A 20,841-nucleotide genomic window follows, 5' to 3' on the forward strand; every position below is an offset into this window, starting at 1 on the left:
GGCTGGTAGATACCCCCAGATCATTACCACTATTAGGGTTTGCTAATCCGAGTGGGACATATTAGTGTGTGGTGCAGGAATAATAGACTTTCCTCTATTAATACCTCTATAGCCAATATAGCAGAGTTTTCTGTTGTATCTGCGTACAAAAGAGAAGCTAGCTGTGCCTACCATCAAGGGTTACTGCAGCATGCTAACCTCCGTCTTAAGTAACCGTCACATTAGCGTGTCAGCTAACAAGGATCTTTCAGATCTCATTAGATCTTTTGAGACGACTAAGAGGAAGGACAATCCAACCTCCTCGTAGAACCTGGATGTAGTCCTGGCCATTTTAACCTCAAGTAGGTTTGTACCCTTGGACAAGGCATCTTGGAAGTATCTTACCAAGAAGGTGGCTTTTAATGGAGACAATGCAATTTGCTCCCTTCAGCAAGGCTTTCTTTTCAAAGACGAGACAGACAGCCTCTGATGCTCAGTTAAAAAGCCCTCTTTGCCTTTATCAAAGAATACCATGGCTTTTTTCATTAAGGATTTGATAAGAGAAACTCTCCAGGATTGTGAGTAAGAAGTTTTCCCTATCCTTAAGGTAAAACCACACGAGGTTAGAGCTGTAGCAATTTCTATGGCTTACAAACACAATAGGTCAATGAAGTCAATTTTGAAGCCTACTTTCTGGCGAGGTAAATCAATCTTCACAGACTGCTATCTCAAAGATGTCCAGACCCAGTATGAGGATTGCTGTTCCCTGGGTCCGTACGTTACCTCCAGCCTCGTAGTTGGAGAAGGGTCTACTGCCTCTTCCCGATAACTTAATATAGGAGAAGGGTCTACTGCCTCTTCCCGATAACTTAATATATACCCTTGCCTTTTTTCTTGTACTTGTGTTCACAGGTTGTCGCAGCCTTCCGTCATTCTGGGATGCAAGTCAAGTTAGTTTTAATGTATTCACAGGTTGTCTGTGAAGGTTGTCGCAGCCTTCCGTCAATCTGGCATGCAAATCAAATTAGTTTTAATGTGTTCACAGGTTGTCTGTGAAGGTTGTCGCAGCCTGCCGTCAGTCTGGGATGCAGCTCAAGCTAGTTTAAAAAAGAAAAAAAAAAAAGAAAAAAAATAATTGAATAGGTGGTCAATAATCAGTATCCTTGGCTATGTCAGGTTTGCAAGGGTGGTGGTCTAGCCACGCTAAGGTCGAGGACTTTGTGGCAGCCCCAAGAGACCTTTACAGCCCCCTGAGTGGATCGCTGAGTCTCTTGAGGAATGCAGGCGAAATGAGGCAGTATCATTGTGAAGCCAGCTTCCTTATCAGGTTAGAACCAGATTGTTAGTACAGCTGTACTACTAATTGTAGTTATTAATAATTATACGAATTCCCAATGGGATGAGGTTTTCGACCCACCACCACTGGTGTGAATCAGCTATATATATGTAACTACCAGGGAAGTTACATATTTAAAAATGGTATTTTTATTATAAAATAAATTTTTAAATATACTTAACTGGTAGTTACATATATGAAAGGGCCCTCTCTCCTCCCCTCTGAAAACAGACATGGAATTTTTTAAGGATGTTGGGAATGGTTCTGATAACCTATGAGAGATGGCGCTCATGTATGACCACCTACTGTCATGGCGACGATCGCCACAAATTTGAATTTTCTCTCGTGCTGCGTCGAAATGCGAGATTTAAGCTATATATATGTAACTACCAGGCAAATATATTTAAAAATTTATTTTATAATAAAAACACCATATTGATTTTCAAACCAAATTCTCTGATGCCAATTTAGTTTTAACATGTCACAATACCAAACCTAAATTTCTTTTCAGTATTTCTGATAGCTAGATAGAACATGGAAAGATTTTGTATCATTAAACTTGGAACCTTTATGATTAAAACTTTTGTAAAGACATAATTCAGTAACTTGGCCTATATTTCTGTGTAATGCTTTTATACTTTTACATGTACAGAGAAAAAGAAACTTGAAGCTGTAGAAGCAGCTTTAGATTCTGGTGCTGATAATGAAGTTCAAGTAGATGTCAAGAAGAAGAAAAAGAAAAAGAAGAAGAAAGAAAATGGAGAGTTATCCGAGTCGATCAACAGCGAAGGTGTAATGAAATCAACAAGCACAGATGAAACAGAAAAAGATGAAGACCAAAATGAAGGAGAAGAGACAGGTTATGAAAGCGAGGAGTTAACAGCTGGTAAGAATGTAGTATGGATTTTGTTATAATTTTTTATTCAGTTTTATAAAGTGTGGTTATCACGCATTGTTCAAAGATATATAAAAAAAGTAGAGTACATTACATTTCCTCTAAAAATTTTATTCTTTAATATCATTTTCAATGGAGGCATTGACTTTCCAGGCTCCAGTACTCTTGGTTTTGATTCAGCAACGAGTCGATCATTTGAAAGTCTGCGTGGAAGTGTGTCGGATGTAACCTTGAATGCCATAGAGAAAATGGGCTTTAAGACTATGACAGAAATCCAGGCAAAGGCCATTCCCCCTCTTCTGGAAGGCAAGGATTTACGAGGAACAGCCAAGACTGGTGCTGGAAAAACTCTGGCATTTGCACTACCTGTTGTTGAGCTCCTGTCAACCTTGCAGTTCAAGCCCAGAAATGGTAAGTTTATTTATTTTTATTAATAAAACAAATATATTTTTCAGCATGTTGATAAGACTGTTTTATATTTTTTTTATTTTTAATTTCTCAACATTTTATGTACACTCAGTATATAAGATTTCTTCCTGTGCATACACACACCTTTCATCCTTAAAAACAGGGAATGTCTTTAGCAGAGTTGGCACAGCCATTGAATTCATTAATGAGATAGTTAATGACAGTTGGTGAGTGCCCACATGCTTGTCAATGACTTTACTTTGATCTTTGGCCACAACTAGTACAGATGTACTTTTGCAACTATCCAAGGCTGTTTAATCTTTTTCGTATACTACCTTTTCTTTTACTACTTTTTAGTTTGAATGGTTGATATCAGCTTTATATTAATAATGGAACAAAACAGGATTACAATTGTAAATTGAACACAGCATCAGTTTACGAACCGGCAATAGATACGCTCACTATGCTAAGGCCATAATTGTTCACAAATATCCCCTTTTTACTGAATGTAGATCCGGGCCACCAGTAAACAGTCGTTTGCATTGAAGATCGAAAAGGCTACATCTTCTGCATTATTCTTGGTAAACTTGTGAATTGCTAGAGAGACTGTTTAGTACTTTGCGCTCCTCGTCGAGTTCATTGTTTGCTTGAGGATCAGGGAGAATTCGAATGTTCATAAGAAAGTTTTTTTTTTTTTCACAATTGTTGAGTTCAAAAGGTATAATGACTGGTTCTTCTACTTCTTCTCTCTTACCTCCTCTCCTGGGGATAAACCAATTGTTACTGTCCCTTCCCTCCCTTAAAGAGGGGGAGGATTGTGGAAGGATTATCAAACCCTAGATCATCATTAGCTTGGTATTTCATTCCGGGCTGCTCTTCCCTCCTAGTGATGAATTTCTCCTTTGACCAAACACCAAGTACTGTACTTAACAAGTACAGGTCAGGCCTTACCAGCTTACTCATCCCTATTATGGGCAGATTGGGGGTTGCTGGAGTAGTCATCTTCACTCCCATACAGGACCAATGGGACATTTTATTATTATTATTATTACGAGCCAATTAGTGACAGAAGGAAGTTCAGAGTTAATGTGGGTAAGAGTAAGGTTATGAGTGTACAAGAAGAGAAGGTGATGTGAGGTTGAAAGTTGTGTTGAATGGAGAGTTACTTGAAGTAGATCAGTTTAAGTACTTGGGGTCTGTTGTTGCAGCAAATGGTGGAGTGGAAGCAGATGTACGACAGAGAGTGAATGAAGGATGCAAAGTGTTTTGGGGTAGTGAAGGAAGTGGTAAAGAATAGAGGGTTAGGCATGAATTTCAAGAGAGTTCTGTATGAGAAAGTGATTGTACCAACTCTGATGTATGGATCAGAGTTGTGAGGAAGAGACAGAAATTGAATGTGTTTGAGATGAAGTTTCTGAGGAGTATGGCTGGTGTATCTCGAGTAGGTAGGGTTAGGAACAAAGTAGTGAGGGTGAGAATGTGTGTAAGAAATGATTTAGCAGCTAGAGGTGTTGAGGTGGTTTGGCCTTGTTGAGAGAATGGAAAATGGCGGTCTGCTAAAGGAGGTGATGAATGCAAGAGTTGATGGGAGAAGTACAAGAGGAAGGCCAAGTCTGGGTGGGTGGATGGAGTGAAGAAAGCTCTGGGTGATAGGAGGATAGATGTGATAGGGACAAGAGAGCGTGCTAGAATTAGGAATGAATGGCGAGCGATTGTGACACAGTTCCGGTAGGCCCTGCTGCTTCCTCCGGTTGCCTTGGGTGACCACGAAGGTAGCAGCAGTAGGGGATTCAGTGTTGTGAATCTTCATCTGTGGTGGATAACAGGGGAGGGTGGGCTGTGGCACCCTAGCAGTACCAGCCGAACTCAATTGAGTCCCTCGTCAGGCTGGGAGGAACATAGAGAGGGAGGGTCCTCTTTTTATCATTAGTTTGATGTCGGGTAAGCCCCAAAATTGGGAGAAGTGCTTTGATATATAGATAGATTATTACTAGCTAAGCTACAGCCCTAGTTGGAAAAGCAAGATGCTCTAATTCCAAGGTCTCCAACAAGGAAAGATAACTCTGTGAGGAAAGGAAATAAGGAAATAAATTAATATGAGAAATCATGGACAATTGAAATATTTTGAAAACAGTAACAACATTAAAACTTATTTCATATGTAAACTGTAGAAAGACTTATGTCAGCCTGTTTAACATAAGAACATTTGCTGCAAGTTTGAACTTTTGAAGTTCTACCAATTCAACTACCCAATTAGGAAGATCATTCCACAACATGGTCACAGCTGGAATAAAGCTTCTAGAATACTGTGTAGTGTTGAGCCAGATGATAGAGAAGGCCTGATTATTAGAATTAACTGCAGGCTTAATATTACGAACAGGATGGAACTGTCCGGGAAGATCCAAATGAAAATGATGATCAGAATTATGAAAAATCTTATGCAACATGCATAACAAACTAATTGAACGAAGGTGGTAAAGATTAATATCTACATCAGGAATAAGAAATTTGATAGACTGTAAGTTCCTGTCCAACAAATTAAGATGAAAATCAGCAGCAGAAGACCAAACAGAACAATTCTCAAAATAAAGTAGAATGAAAGAATTAAAACTTCAGAATAGATTGATCACCGAAAATCTTAAAAGACTTTCTCTAGAAGCAAATTTTTTGTACACTTGAAGAAGACATTCTAATGCATTTCTCAAAAGTAAATTTGCTGTTGAGAATCACACCTAGAATTTTAAAATTCGTACAGACTTAAAGAAACATTATCAATGCTGAGATCCAGATGAGGAGCCACTGTTCTTGACCTATTTATAATCATATTTTGAGTTTTGTTAGGATTCAACTTCATGCCCCATAATTGGCACCATGCACTAATTTTAGCTTTATCTCTATTAAGGGATTCAGGGAAAAAAAAACAAACTAGGTTGGTTCTAAGAGACTTTGACCCACCAATAAGTGAGTCTCCCTATTTTAAAGGACGAAAGCTTTGTATCTGCGCAGGAACAAATTTTAAAAGTAATTTTTATTTTTCCCAGCTATACAAACCTCACCCCTTTTGAAATTGAACTTCCCACCCCCAACCAACCCTTTCAGTCCTAAGCCAAGTCAAAAGTGAAGAGTCTTAGACAAAGCCCTTGCTCACCACCTGTCATTAACTACCTTGGTAATGATTTCAAGAGGAGTTCCGCCTGTGCTGAAGACAATTTCCTATTTTAAAGGAATATGGTTTTCATAGCAAGGAAAAATAAAAAATACTTTTAGAATTTAAAATTTTATTGCTTTAGAATGGGGGTCAGAGATAGGAAAAATCAAGGTTGCCAGAGTGTGTCATGTGTTAATTTCTGAGTTCACTCATAGAGAATATATTGAGGTAAGGTAAATATTAATTACATTATTTTATAATTCATATTACCCTATAGAGTTATAAAATTGGGTTGTAAGCAATTTTTGTACTTAATTATATTTTTTCTTATTTCATCAAGTAAGATTATGGGTAGTCAAGAATTTGGATGAAAGTCAAGTTCCCTCTGATTTTTTTATAGAAGAAGTTATATTGTTTCTTTGGTATTTGAGATAGTGGTCTAAAGAATAGCTAATTGTTGTTTGATCAGAGTTACTGTTTATCACCTAGCCAAAGAATAGAAAATTGTAATGTAGAAAGATTATTAGTGAAATGTTCAAGTCTGTTTATCAACGGCTATATATATTATTGTTGTTATAAATCAAAAATGATAAAAGACATTAAATCACTTTTTCGCCTGGGGTTTTCCCAAAGGAAGAGTTCTTATGTGAGTAAAATATTGAGCAAAGTAAAGTTAAAGTTGGGTAGCAACAAAAGACTAAGAAAGGGGGGGGGGGGGGGGATTTGTGTCTGGTGCTAGAGATTCTGCATCAAACTGTTATTACCACTTCTGTACTGTATAATGTGTTTCATAAAACACCAGTAGGTGACGAGTCAGTGCAGTATTTATGCTTATCCAGTGTACTGTATATGCGATATGCACGATGGTTACATATACTGTAAATGGCCATGAAAGTATAAAAAATCAATACAGAGTATCTATCATAGAATCAGTTGTGTCAGTAATGTAATTACAGTTTTAATGGTTATTCAGTATTGTTGTTTATTATATATGTAGAATATTCATGCAATGCTTTTGATACAATAATTTTATGCAGTGTTGCATTTAAGGATTGCAACCTGACTGTACAGTTACCTAATACTGAATCTTTAGATATTTAATGCCTTTGTTATTTCCCAATAGCAGGCTTGATTTTGGACTAATGATCTATTGAATGGGGGTTATTTATAATTTTTTACTTGCATGAATATTATTCTGTTCTTGATGTATAGTTTTATGCTTAAAATTGTAGGTACTGGAGCTATCATCATATCCCCCACCCGTGAATTGTCCATGCAAACCTTCACTGTGTTGACAGAACTTATGCAAGAAAGATCTCAGACTTTGGGACTCATTATGGGAGGTGCTGATCGCAAAGCAGAAGTAGAAAAGCTTGGTAAAGGTAAGGATAGATTTCCTGTTTGATAGCTCTATTCTATGTTGGTTCCGTAACTGGAATACAAACCTACGCTATTTATTTAGAGGTATTATTTTCTGCGAAGTGGAAATGACAAGCTATTAAAATTTAGCGAGGGTGAACTACCCACACCGCTAGTTAGTGGGGGTAAGGGGGGTAGCTTGCTACCACTCCCACTCACACACCGGTGATTTAGCTCACTTTACTTTTGGCTTGGATGGAGACCGGTTGTATTCGCTCTTCCTCCTCGCCTAATCTGAACTGCCATCAATTTTTGTCTTTTAACTTATTTATATATATATATATATATATATATATATATATATATATATATATATATATATATATATATATATATATATATATATATATATACAGTGGAACCTCTACATACGATTGTCTTAACATACGAATTTTCCAACATACGAAGTAAAATTCGACCAAATTTCTGTCTCGACACCCGAAGTAATGCTCCAACATACGATGTAGATCTTGTTCACGCCTGTAGATGGCAGCACGTAAGAGGGACGCCATTGAGCATCGAGTGCTCTGTTCTCTGTTCTTGTGTGTATCGTGTGGTTGTCCTCTGTTTGGTCTGTTATTAACAGTGCTTATTTTCTTCTTTTTCTCACATTTCCTTTTTGATTTTACCTATAATCATGGTACCTAAGAAGCTAAGTCTCAGTACAGGTAGTGGTGAGAAAAGAAAGAAGGTAATTCTTTCATTAGAATTGAAGCAAGAAATTATAGAAAAACATGAGAGCAGTGTGCATGTGAGTGATATGGCTAAACAATATGGCCGGAATAGGCCTATGATCTCGACGATCATCAAGCAGAAGGCAGCCATTAAAGCAGATAAACCATCGAAGGGATCACCATTATTACAAGACATCGTAGCAATACCCTGGAAGAGATAGAACGCCTTTTGTTGATAGGGATAAAGGACAAAGAGATTGTTGGCAACGATCATTTGTGAGAAGGGCCAGCGTGATGAACATAAAGAAAGAAAAAAGTGAAGCAAAGAAAACAAAGATAGCATTAACAAGCTCTTTTAAAAAAGTCCTCTCTTTTGCTGTTTCTCTCTAAACATAGCATTAACATGTTCTTTAAATAAAATCTTTCTCTCTCTCTCTCTCTCTCTCTCTCTCTCTCTCTCTCTCTCTCTCTCTCTCTCTCTCTCTCTCTCTCTCTCTCTCTCTCTCGTTCTTCTTCGCTGTTATAGTGTTAGAGAGAGAGAGAGAGATTAAACAAAAATGTGTTCACAGTACATATGATTTTTAACAGCGTCAACGAGTTGAAAAACAATTAAATGTAACTAAGAAAGTAATAACAGCTAATCTGAATTCCTTTATTAACTAAAACAAATATTGATTTACCTGTTAGTACTCAAAATAAGGAGTTCCTGCGCCTCGCTAAAACCTTGCTACACAAGGTCCGCGGCCTATGCAAGCTGTGTGTAGAGATATTTCGATGTGTGACTATCTAGGTAAAGTTATTCCCAGTCTTTTTGTAGGAAAAACTGTTGCAGCCAAGACTTTCCCAATACCACCTCGACAGGGTATGGGAACGCAACAGTACAGTATTAGCTTAATACTAGGTACACAAGGGAGCATGGTTTACCTGCAGTGGTTTGAGGTCAGCTTATGCAGAGAACCCAGGATGCTACTTTCCCTAAGAGTGGGGAAGGATGAAGAAAAGAATAAGTCAGTCAAATCTTTTCATTCACGCAGACTAAAACAAGCTAAGTGCCCTCAACCTTCTGCTACTTGTCCAATAAGGAGCTTGAAGTATACAACCAGCTGTTGTGCAGCCATCACAGGACCGATAGAGATCGTATCGAGTTCCTGTGGGTCACGTCTTCAGGAGATAGGTTGTGAAAGTCCACCCTTCCTAATGGGTGAGTCACTCCTAAATAAATAGCGTAGGTTTGTTTTCCAGTTACGGAACAAATGATAAATTCGTAGATAATTTGTATTTTTCCTAACGATACAAACCTTAGCTATTTATATAAACTTTACCACCAGCCCTATCCCCCTTGAAGTCTTACCTCCAAGCAAAGTGAGCTAAATCACTGGTGTGTTAGTGGAAGTGGTAGCAAGCTACCCCCGCTAACTAGCGGTGTGGGTAGTTAACCCTCGCTAAATTTTAATGGCTCGTCATTTTAGCTTCGCAGAAAGTAATGCCCCTAAATAAATAGCTAAGGTTTGTATAGTTAGGAAAAATACAAATGATCTACGAATTTGTCATCTTTTTTTAGCTTTTTATAAAATTTACAATATATGTTTATTTTATTTTTATAAAACAATACATTTGTTTTCCTACCTGGTAGCTTTAAATGAAACCAATATTTTTTGTTCAAGATAAGTTCCATATTTAAATGGTAGGTCAAGTGCAATAGAAAATAACCAATTGTCTTTTGAAGTAAGTTTGTAATATTATTCTAAGCCTTTTAATGTTTACATGTGGTAGAGACCATAATTGTACATATTATATACAGTAGTTCAACATTGTATTTTTTTTTTTTCATTTAATGATGGACTTGAAGTGCTTGGTTTTTGATACATAAAAGGTAAAGATTGTAGTGAGATGGAAGTTGAAGAATTATGAAACAGGGGGTAAGCACAAATAAGTGATATTTTTTCAATTACTTGCCCTAGGGATGTTACAAAGAACCTTCTGTAATACACTTAATCTGCTGTTCAGTGGACAATGAAGGTGACAACTCACTACAAGGGTTTTGAGGAAGAGATGGAAGTTGGTAATTGTAGAACTTATAGTTGGGTACTGGAACCTTTTCTTTACAGATATCTTTCCTTGTTTTTTTTTTATAATGATAATGGTGATGTATCTTGCATTTCAGGTATAAATGTTCTTGTGGCAACACCTGGGAGACTATTAGATCATTTACAGCACTCTCCAAATTTTGTTTACAAGAATCTAGTTTGCCTTGTGATTGATGAAGCTGATCGTATCTTTGATGTTGGCTTTGAAGAGGAAATGAAGCAAATTTTAAGATTACTTCCAAGTGAGTGATATTTTATCTAAATTTGCTTTGATACCTATATTTCTTCTGGATTTTAAAGTATATCTTCATCTTACTCTTTAGCTTTAGCCAGTAGCTACCCCAGTTACTCCTTTTTGCATTTTTTCTCTTGTAAATTTTTGAAATTTGAAATTTATCTCAAATTGACGATGCTGTCTTTTTTTTGTTAAAATTAATTCAATATTTTTTTTAGCTTTAATTACCGTACGTTTGTTGTAAAAGTTTTAAAAGAATATTATGAATATGTATGTACAGTATAGTCCAAGTAAATTACTGTGGTTGGATCTGCTCACAGCAATTAGGGTGCAGTTGTTCAGTTCTGTCCCCAAGTATCCAGGTATGACAGTGCAATAGTGATAGATGCTTAAGATAATGAACTATTGCAAAGTTCATAAGAAAAGAGCAACAATAATGAGACCAATCTATTCTCTTTATTTTTCCTGGTACCAACATCCATCGCCACTTGCCATGATTGTGGCATTTATTTCTAGATATTTCATTTAGATCAATTTAGAGAAGCATCTACCTGGTAGTGTGGAGGTGTTATCTAATAGGTCTACCATATATGAATTTATATATTTCCAAAAAAATAATTTAAAAATTCAATTTATAACAATAATACATCTCAAGATTTATGAGTCATACAATGAGCTCATGGCTAGCCAAAGTGTGCAAACTAGTGCATTTTTAACTAATATGATAAATTACAACTTTAAATTTTATTTGATGATGTAACACATCCTGCCTAATCTCTACTATCTCTAAAGCTAGTCCAAAGCATTTTTAGAATGAGTGGAAAGATATTTCTAGCTTGGACAATTTCTTCATACCCTGCTCAAGTCTAGAGTATGGTCATTGTTGGAAGATCTCTTTTTAGAGAGGGATAGCTGTAGCCCGAAGGACCCCTTATACTCAGAATAGCAATTTCTCTTTAAAAGATATAATAAAAAGAGACAGATGAAGTTATTATAATTGCTTTGAAAATATTTGTTCCACTCCCCAATGCTGTAACTGGTAATAATGATTAAATTGCTGTAAAATAGTTTATTGTAGCTGCTAGAAATTTGCATATCTTCATATATATATATATATATATATATATATATATATATATATATATATATATATATATATATATATATATATATATATATATATATATATGCTATATGTGAAAAGAATTTAATTTGAACACTCACGAACTTATTCACTGCTTGGCCAGGCTACGCCGTTGAACAAACTGTGTGTGACCAAAGAGTACGGCTGTATTTAAGATAAACAAGATTTAAATAAAACTGATGTTCCCTTAAATCAATCCAATAATAATGATTATAATATTTGCATACATATTACTATTGCATTATGGAATAATAACAGTGAATATACATTTCTTCCGTAACTAGAATACAAACCACGCTATTTATTAGGGGTTATACTTTCGGTGGAGCTGAAATGACTAGCCATTAAAATTTAGCGAGTGTTAACTACCCACACCGCTAGTTAGCGGGGGTAGGGGGGATAGCTTGCTACCACTCCCGTTCACACACCTGTGATTTAGTCACTTTGCTTTTGGCTCGGATCGAGAGCGGTTGTTTCCTCTCTCCCTCCTCGCCTATTTTGGACTGCCATTAATTTTTGTCTTAATTTTTCTTATACTTGTGTGTATATATATATATATATATATATATATATATATATATATATATATATATATATATATATATATATATATATATATATATATATATATATATAAACATTCTTAATGTTTATGTATGTATATGGGTATAGAAATGTGGTAAGTTTCCTTTTCAGTGTTTGTGCTGTGTGTGTGATACATATACGACAACGACACTTGCGTGGTAGCAAGGCCAGCACAGTTCCACTTCGTGGAGAACGACCTCTCCCTCTCTGGTCCATCGGTCTTCCCGTCGGCATAGATCAGTTAACTCGGCTGCCGCAGGGGAATCGTCATCGCCTTGACCCTAGAGATTCAGCTATTGTCTTCGCCTTTTCCTCTTTTCCTACGGGAAACGGATTCTGAGCGAAGGGAATGAGGCCTTTCAAAGATTGACTACGGTCTCTCTCTTCTCGAGGTCGTTCACCTTTACTACAACAGCGTACTATTGGGAAGCTCCTTTCCCGTGCGCGGGTTAGGTTGCTCTTCCGATTGTTTGTCTCAATTATTTTTAGTGAAAATCTAATTGTATTTTAACTTTTCAGCTTCTCCGTGGGGAACACTTCCCTTCGGAGGGTCAGTGGTTCTCACTATTAGTAAATATTTTTAGCTGATTTGAATAATTATAATTCTGTTTTTATTACAGTTACTCTGCTCCCCCCTTCTCCCATGGATGTCGTCTGGGGAAGGAAGGGCGCAATACTTACAGTAATTCTTATTTTATGTTGTTCCTCCCTAGGGAATTTTTGTTAAATAATTATTTAATTTTATTTTCCCAGTTAACTATTCAGTTTTTCTTCGTTCGACTAAAGAGTGCCAACGAAGCAGAGCTGTTCTGTTCATGCGTGGGGAATCTGCTGTCACTGCCGTCCCTCAGAGGATGTCGTTATGGGCGTCATCCCTTCTCTTAGAAGTACTCCCGTGACAACATGGCCAGCACTTCAGATCATCTTAGAACGCTAAAGGAGGTTCGCCTCCAGGGGCTGGACAACTTCCCTTCCGAGGGAAGTTTCCTCCCCAGGTGTGAGGTTGTTTCTCCCTTCAGAGGGAGAACTTCCCATATCTTAATAAATTCATCGTCTCCGACTGCTGTTACTGCCCTTCGGCCAGACTTCTCTCCCCCCTTGCTGAGTTTCTCTTCCTTCAGGGGCGGAGCACTGTCTTGGCAAGTCTCTTCTACGAAGTGTTCACCTCACTCGTTCGCGAGAGAGGCCACTCATAGAGACTCCTCTTCGGAGGATCGCTACTGCTAAGGTCAGCTTGCTGATCCACCGGCCCTAAGGGGCGTCATCACTGGTGTCTTCAAGTCTCTTCTACGAAGTATTCACCTCTCTCGTTCGCAGGAGAGGCCTCTCATGGATACACGTCTTCGGAGGATCAAGCAGACCTTCCAGCGCAGCCTGATCGTCCTGCCAGCTGACCTACCGATCTACCAGCGCAACCTTTCTGCAACGTAGTCCTTTGGACTTCGGTCCTAGACTCTAACACGGACCTTTTACAGTCCCATCGGTGGATGCTCGCCCATTCAAAGAGCACATCCCATTTCCTGATCATCCTGCCAGCTGACCTACCGATCTACCAGCGCAACCTTGCGCTGCAAAGGACTTTGGTCGTGGACTCTAACACGCAGACCTGCTTACGGTCCCCATCGGTGGATGCTCGCCCATTTTTAAAGGGCACATCCCAGTTCCTGATCGTCCTGCCACTGGTCATCCTACCAGCTGACCCGCCAACCTACTAGCGCTACCTTCAAGCGCGCTAACATTCTTACGCACGTGAGCGCCGACGATCTTCCGCGCGCGGATACCGATGGTCTCCCGCGCGCCCGCTTGCCAACATTCTTACGCGCGCGCGCTTGCTGACGTTCTTACGCACGCGAGCGCCGACGATCTTCCGCGTGGGCTGTTATATACGCGCGCGAGCGCCGACGATCTTCCGCGCGCGGGTACTGATGGTCTTCCGCGCACGCGCGAGCCGACATTCTTACGCTCGGCAGCGCCGACGATCTTCCGCGCGCGTGTACCGATGATCTCCCGCGCAAATAGTCTTGCACGCGCATGTGGCAACAGTTCCGCGACCGCGGACCGACTTTCTTTTGCGCGTGGGCGCCTAAGGTCTCCCACGTGCGCACCAACAGTATTGTGCGCGTGCGCGCCGACTTTCTTCTGCGCGCGGGCGCCGATGGTATCCTGCACGTGCGCCAACAGTCTACCGCCCATGCGCACCGACGGCCTTCGCGCGTGCGCGCTCCAATAATCTTGAGTGCGCTCGCACAGCCTTCCGTGCGCTCACACAGCCTTCCGTGCGCACCGACAGTCTTCTACGCGTGGACGCCGATGGTCTTCCGCACACGCGCCAACAGTCTCCACGGAGTACTCTCACGCACGCGCCAATGCTCCCACTCTTGCTCAACCAGTCACACGCTTCGGTGCATTCTAGGGAGAATGCACAAAACTACACAGTGCCTTACTGCGCGCCAGCGCTCTTCCTCACTTTCCTGCGCCCTCCTGCGCAGTTACAGTCCCGGATCCATGCGCCAACTCTTGTCAAAGAGTCAAGGCTCGCAGATCCAATGCACCAGCTCTTGCCTAAGAACCAGCGCTTGCCTGCTCTCCAGGCAGATATTAAGTACCAGCATCATCCTGTGTGCCATCGCTCTAGACTCACGTACACACTCGCATAATTGACAGTAAAAAGGAATAAAACTTTTTGGACAGGTCACCATTGCCCCATTCCTCCCCGCCAACACAAACATTGCCACCGGGAAAAGAGGAATAAGGCTCCACAGAAGGATTCAAGATCCTGAAGATTCCATCCTACAGGGGAATCGAAACGGGGAATCCTTGGTCCCTGTCTCTTCTGAAGTTTCTTTTTTCCTTGACACACCACCGGCAGCAAACAGGAAAGCATCAACAGACTGATCTCTAGATCAATGTTTGCTGATGGCTAGTTCATAGTTTACTGATCGCTAGGTCGCCGATCACCAGATCGCCAATTGCTAGCTCAATGCTGATCTTTGACCTCTTGTCCCTCCAATGACTAACGATCTCCAATTGCTAGCATTTGCAATCACTGATTGCTAGTCAATAACCAGTCATCAGCTTGCTGATCACTAGATCACCAATGGCAGCTCATCTTTCTTCGATCATTGAACTCAGCTTGCTGATCTCTGACCAGCCCATCTTCAGCTTGCTCATCTCTGACCAAACAGGGGGGACCATAATCAGCTTGCTGATCTCGAACTCACCATCGGCTCACAGACCACTGATTCATCGGTCATTTGCCAGCAGTTCGTGACTCGAACTTACTAGTCAACCGCTTTCTGTAGTTCCTAGATCAGAAGTTATACAACATACTTCTCAATACTGGCCGTTTGCCATCACACTAAAGTCATCGGTAAACGTTCGACAACCCTCATCAACGGCTTGCCAACAGGGAACTACTTGCGAGCACTCTCCAACTGCACAGTAACCACGATACCCAACGGTTAACCATTGCTTAACATTCGCCAGATTGATTCTATTCTAAGGAATAGCATCAATCCCATCAGGGCGCGTGGTAAGGCTAAGCTTGGCCTTCCTTTTAAAGAAATTCTCTCAGAGAAGAATTCTTACACTGGGTATCGCGCCTGATCCTTTACGACACGAGTCAAGACTCCAGCGTCGACAATCTTCCATGCAAAAGGATCACCAAGAAGCTGTCCCTTTGGGTCGATGTCCACACCATGTTGGAGTTCGATCAAGGGCTAAGACCTCAGGTCTTCATTTGCACACTGGACCTAAAGGACGCTTACTCCTAGGTCTAAACCATCCATCTAGGAAGGTTGGAAGATTCAGTCTAGACAAACAAGAAACACCAGTTCAAGGCTCTGTGCTTCAGTCTTTCCACTACACCCATCCTAGTCTCACAGGATCGGCTTCTATGTCCGCTCTCTCGGGACGTCTGACTGACCTTAGCAGACTCAGTGGTAACCTTGCATTAACACTGGAACTTCTGAAGTCTTTTTATCAAGATCCAGTGATCAGGGTAAACCTACGGAAGTCTTCCCTACTTCCCTCCCAGAAGACTGGTGTATCTGGGAATAATTCTAAACACAAATCTCCACAAAACTTTCTCGAAACGAGAACGACTCCTATCCCAAGAGACTTGAGTCAGAAAAAGAAGAGAGGAGGGATCATAGTGCTGCACCACACGACCTCAGCCCTCTGGACAGAGCCCGAAGGTACCATCACTTAAATCTCTTAAGAGATGAAGGCCAACTTTGCGGTCCTTCAGCAGCCTCATCAGTTCCTAACAGACCACTCAGTGATTTGATGGACGACACACCACACACCACATAGAGACTCACATTGACAAGCAAGTAGGAACTGGCTTGTAGCCTCTTTACATCTAATAGTATAAACACTAAGATGGGCCAAAGTCCGTTCCGTACCACTATCAGCCCGCTTCATTCCAGACTGGAAGAACGTGCTCGCTGACAGTCTGTGCACAGCATCTCAGATAAGGTTTACCGAATGGACTTTGGATCGCCCTGTATTATTATTATTATTATTATTAAATGCTAAGCTACAACCCTAGTTGGAAAAGCAGGATGCTATAAGCCCAGGGGCCCCAACAGGGAAAATAGCCCAGTGAGGAAAGGAAATAAGGAAATAAAGAAAAATAAAATATTTTAGGAATAGTAACAATGTTAAAATAAATATTTCCTATTTAAACAATAAAAACTTTAAGAGAACAAGAGGAAGAGGAACTAGATAGAAAAGTGTGCCCGAGTGTACCCTCAAGCAAGAGAACTCTAACCCAAGGCAGTGTAAGACCATGGTACAGAGGCTATGGCACTACCCAAGACTAGAGAACAATGGTTTGATTTTGGAGTGTCCTTCTCCTAGAAGAGCTGCTTACCATAGCTAAAGAGTCTCTTCTACCCTTACCAAGAGGAAAGTAGCCACTGAACCATTACAGTGCAGTAGTTAACCCCTTGGGTGAAGAAGAATTGTCTAGTAATCACAGTGTTGTCAGGTGTATGAGGACAGAGGAGAATCTGTTAAGGATAGGCCAGACTATTTGGTGTCTGTGGAGGCAAAGGGAAAGAACCGTAACCAGAGAGAAGGGTCCTATGTAGTACTGTCTGGCAAGTCAAAGGACCCCATAACTCTCTAGCGGTAGTATCTCAACGGGCGGCTGGTGCCCAGGCCAACCTACTACCTATCGGGACTTTGTAGCCAACAAAGTCCCGACTTTACGAGGTCCTCCAACTAGGGGGTCTGTTCGCAACGCTCCTGAATCACAGGCTACCGTTGCTCACCAGCTCTAGACCCCAAGGCTCTCTGGCAACAACGGTGGGTACAACAATGACATTTACGTCTCATCCCTGTTTTATCTGGAGAAGGGCACTCAACAAGGCTAGAACATCGGTCGACCTCTGAAGGACTCTCCTAGCTCCGCTATGGCATTATGCAGAACGGTCTCCAAATCTTTTGCAGCTCCTGATAGTCTCTCCAAGAGAACCCACTTCAACACCTACCACAAGCTATAGCTTTGCTATGATTGTACGCCTAAAGACTACCCAATAACTCTTTGTGAAAAGGTTGTCTAGATATCTGAGGAATTCCTCAGCATCTGTCTACCAGGCAGTATCACGTCTTGTGTGGTTGGCGTCATGTGAAAGTATGTCTCCACTCGATACCTCGATTCCAGCAATAGCGGAATCCTCGAGGGTATGCAAGAGGAAAAAACCCCCTATTCAGTTTCGAGAGGTAAATATGATCACTCAACCTTGATCCTTCACCTTCAAACTGAAAGAAAGGGACACCCTCTCATCGATAGACTTTTCCTAACTCATACGGACTTACAACTTGCCTTTCCCCAGTCGGAATTGAGACCTTCCTCAGAACATGGTTCAAATCTCCTATCCCTAAAGGGACCTCCTTGTGTTCCACTTCACCAGTCAACAAATTTTCTCCTGATTTAAGAACACTGTTCCTACACACTCGGACAGCAACCATACAAGTCAAGGAACTTCATGGTCTCTCTTTCGACATCGCCCATTATTAAGAAGGGCAAAAGACAATGTTCAGTTTCGTCCCTGAGTATGTCACCAGACACAGTCTCCAGAGGTGACGGATCCTACACAAGTCTCAACTAGGTAACGAACGGTCCAGATCATCCGTTACTGTACCCAGGGTAAGGTGTGAGACTTTACCTAAAGAAAATGGCAAGAGCCTGCCCGGGTCTCTCCTCTTGTCAGCACTTTGAGAGACTAGAGGAGGATCACCGAAACATCATCTCGACATGACGACTCACAGTGTCAGGGGCAAAACTATGCCCCTGGTCCTTCTTAGCAGATTACTGTGTGACGCAGGTTTTACAAGAAAGGATGTGAATGCTCCAGGTGACTTTCACAACGTTTCTCGTGCAAGACGTGACCCACAGGAACTCGATACGATCTCCATCGGTCCGGTGGTGGCTGCACAACAGCTGGTTGTATACCTCAAGCTCCTTATTGGACAAGTAGCAGAAGGTAAGGGCACTGTTACCTGGTTTTAGTCTGCGTGAATGAAAAGATTTGACTGGCGCTTATTCTTTTCTTCATCCTACCCTCTCGTAGGGAAAGCAGCATCCTAGGTTCTCTGTATAAGCTGACCTCAAACCACTGCAGGTAAACCATGCTCCCCTGTGTACCTAGTATTAAGCTAATACTGTTGGGTCCCCATACCCTGGCGAGGTGGTATTGGGAAGTCTTGGTTACATCAGGTTTTTCCTACATAGACTCGGAATAACTTTACCTAGACAGTCACACTTCTACACGTCTCAACACACAGCTTGCGTAGGTCGCGGACCTTGCATAGCAAGGTTCAGCGATGCCAGCGACTCCTAAATTTTGAGTACTAACATACCCAGATAAGGAGTCCCCAGACAAAGCCAAAAGCCAGGTTGGCAGGGAGGTCCACCCTTCCTAATGGGTGAGTCACCCCTAATAAATAGCGTGGTTTGTATTCCAGTTACGGAACAAATGACAAATTCGTAGATAATTTGTATTTTTCCTAACTATACAAACCTTAAATATTTATACAAACTTGCCAGCCATCCCTATCCCCTTTGAAGTCCTACCTCCAAGCAAAGTGACTAAATCACAGGTGTGTGAACGGGAGTGGTAGCAAGCTACACCCCCCCCCCCCACCCCCCCCCCACCCCCGCTAACTAGCAGTGTGGGTAGTTAACCCTTGCTACATTTTAATGGCTCGTCATTTCAGCTCCGCCGAAAGTATAACCCCTAATAAATAGCTAAGGTTTGTATAGTTAGGAAAAATACAAATTATCTACGAATTTGTCATTTTTGCCATTGTTTATATTTGTAAGTACTTTGAGACTAATGTTTGCACTTTTCAAATCAGCTGATTAAGGTAACTACCAAATTATTTTTGCTCTTATTATAAGAGAATAATTACAGGTACTTGAACTACTATTTTTACATTATCATAGAAAAGAATGTAGATTTTAGTTAGAATGCTTTTTTTGTATTATTGAAGTTTAGAGGTGTTTCATCCCTGTTGCCAATGCACAATAAATTTTAGTCTTTGCCTTTACAAAGTTTAGTAAATTATTAACTTTTTCTTCCAATTCTTTAGGTAGTCTTTGGGTAATTTGGTTTACTTTTTTATAAAGTGAAAAAGGTATACCTGTACTGATATAATGATATATCAGTCATATTCTACTTGATGTAATTTGTAACAAATAAGGTGTTTACTCTCATACAAAAGTCTAAATGCGAGTGCAACAACTGTTGATATCCGAATTGGTTCATAACAGAACGCATGCTTTTCGTTCTGATGTATAAAGCCATATGCGTTACTAACGATACAGTACTTTCATAATTTTTTACTTTTGCTGTTTTAAGTTATTGAACTAGAAGTTGGAATAAAGAGGTTGAGATAATGAAGTTAGTTTATTACCTATGCCAATGAAGTTGGAAGGAGGTTATGTTTTACCCTCTGTTTGTGTGTGTGTGAACACCTTCCCGGCCACAATTTTATTCATAGAGTGATGAAACTTGAAGGGATCAACTGTTATGGAAAAAACTGGAAATGATTAAATTTTGGAAGGTCAAGGTCACAGTCAAGCATAATATTCAATTCACGTAATCATCCATAAGTTTGGACATGGTTGTCACAGAGACTTCAAACTTGGTTCATATTTGATTGTATGAAAATCCAAACCAATTGATAAATGTTAAAGTCAAGGTAGAGTCCTAGGTCAAGGGCAAGCAATAGCTATCCGGTCCTCAATCATATGGCCATAATTTCAAGTGTAAAGTAATGAAACTTGCTGGGATTTTAAACTGTTATATAAAGAGCTGGAAATGATTGACTTTTGGAAGGTCAAAGGTCAAGGTCACATAAGAGCAAAATTTCCAGATCACACAATCTGTCATAAGTTTGGACATCCTTGCCACAGACTTCAAACTTGGTTCATATTTGAGTGTATGAAAATCCATGCCAATTAACACATGTTAAGGTCAAGGTCAAGCAAAAATCCAGTTTTAGGTCAAAGGTCTAGGTTGAGCAAAAGGTTGAGAAATAAGCTGCCATGGCAGAGTTCTGCATTCTACTGAGTGCAGCTCTAGTTATAATTTGGTTTAAAAAAGTTACCTCGAATAATACAAAAGAGACTGTACTTGATTACATCATATTTTATGAGTGAAAATTGGTGCTCGCACAAGGTGCGAGATAGCAAGTGTTACATCAGTATACAGTATGTGGTATGGCTTTAATTTATTTTATTATTTTTTTTAAGCCCAAAATGGCTTTTATAATAAAAAAAATAAGAATATAGAAGATATCAAACTTATCTGCCCTCAGAAACCCCCGATATAGATTTACAAATTTTTATAAATTCGCGATGTTCTAAGGGAGCGATAGGTAAACTGCGATATGGCAAGAGATGACTATGATTCCGTA

General features: G+C 40.3%; 1 protein-coding gene across 1 annotated transcript in view; it reads left to right on the plus strand.

Moving 5' to 3' along the window:
- The window catches only part of pit (pitchoune), a 56,712-nt gene that overhangs the window by 16,868 nt on the left and 19,003 nt on the right, over positions 1-20,841 (plus strand). Inside the window, exons 3-6 of the mRNA XM_068376861.1 lie at positions 1,968-2,201; positions 2,364-2,621; positions 6,999-7,148; positions 10,024-10,188. Coding sequence (XP_068232962.1) covers positions 1,968-2,201; positions 2,364-2,621; positions 6,999-7,148; positions 10,024-10,188 — 807 coding nt within the window. The remainder of the gene's footprint in view (positions 1-1,967; positions 2,202-2,363; positions 2,622-6,998; positions 7,149-10,023; positions 10,189-20,841) is intronic.

This window comes from Palaemon carinicauda, chromosome 7 (assembly GCF_036898095.1).
Source record: "Palaemon carinicauda isolate YSFRI2023 chromosome 7, ASM3689809v2, whole genome shotgun sequence".
Lineage (NCBI taxonomy): Eukaryota > Metazoa > Arthropoda > Malacostraca > Decapoda > Palaemonidae > Palaemon > Palaemon carinicauda.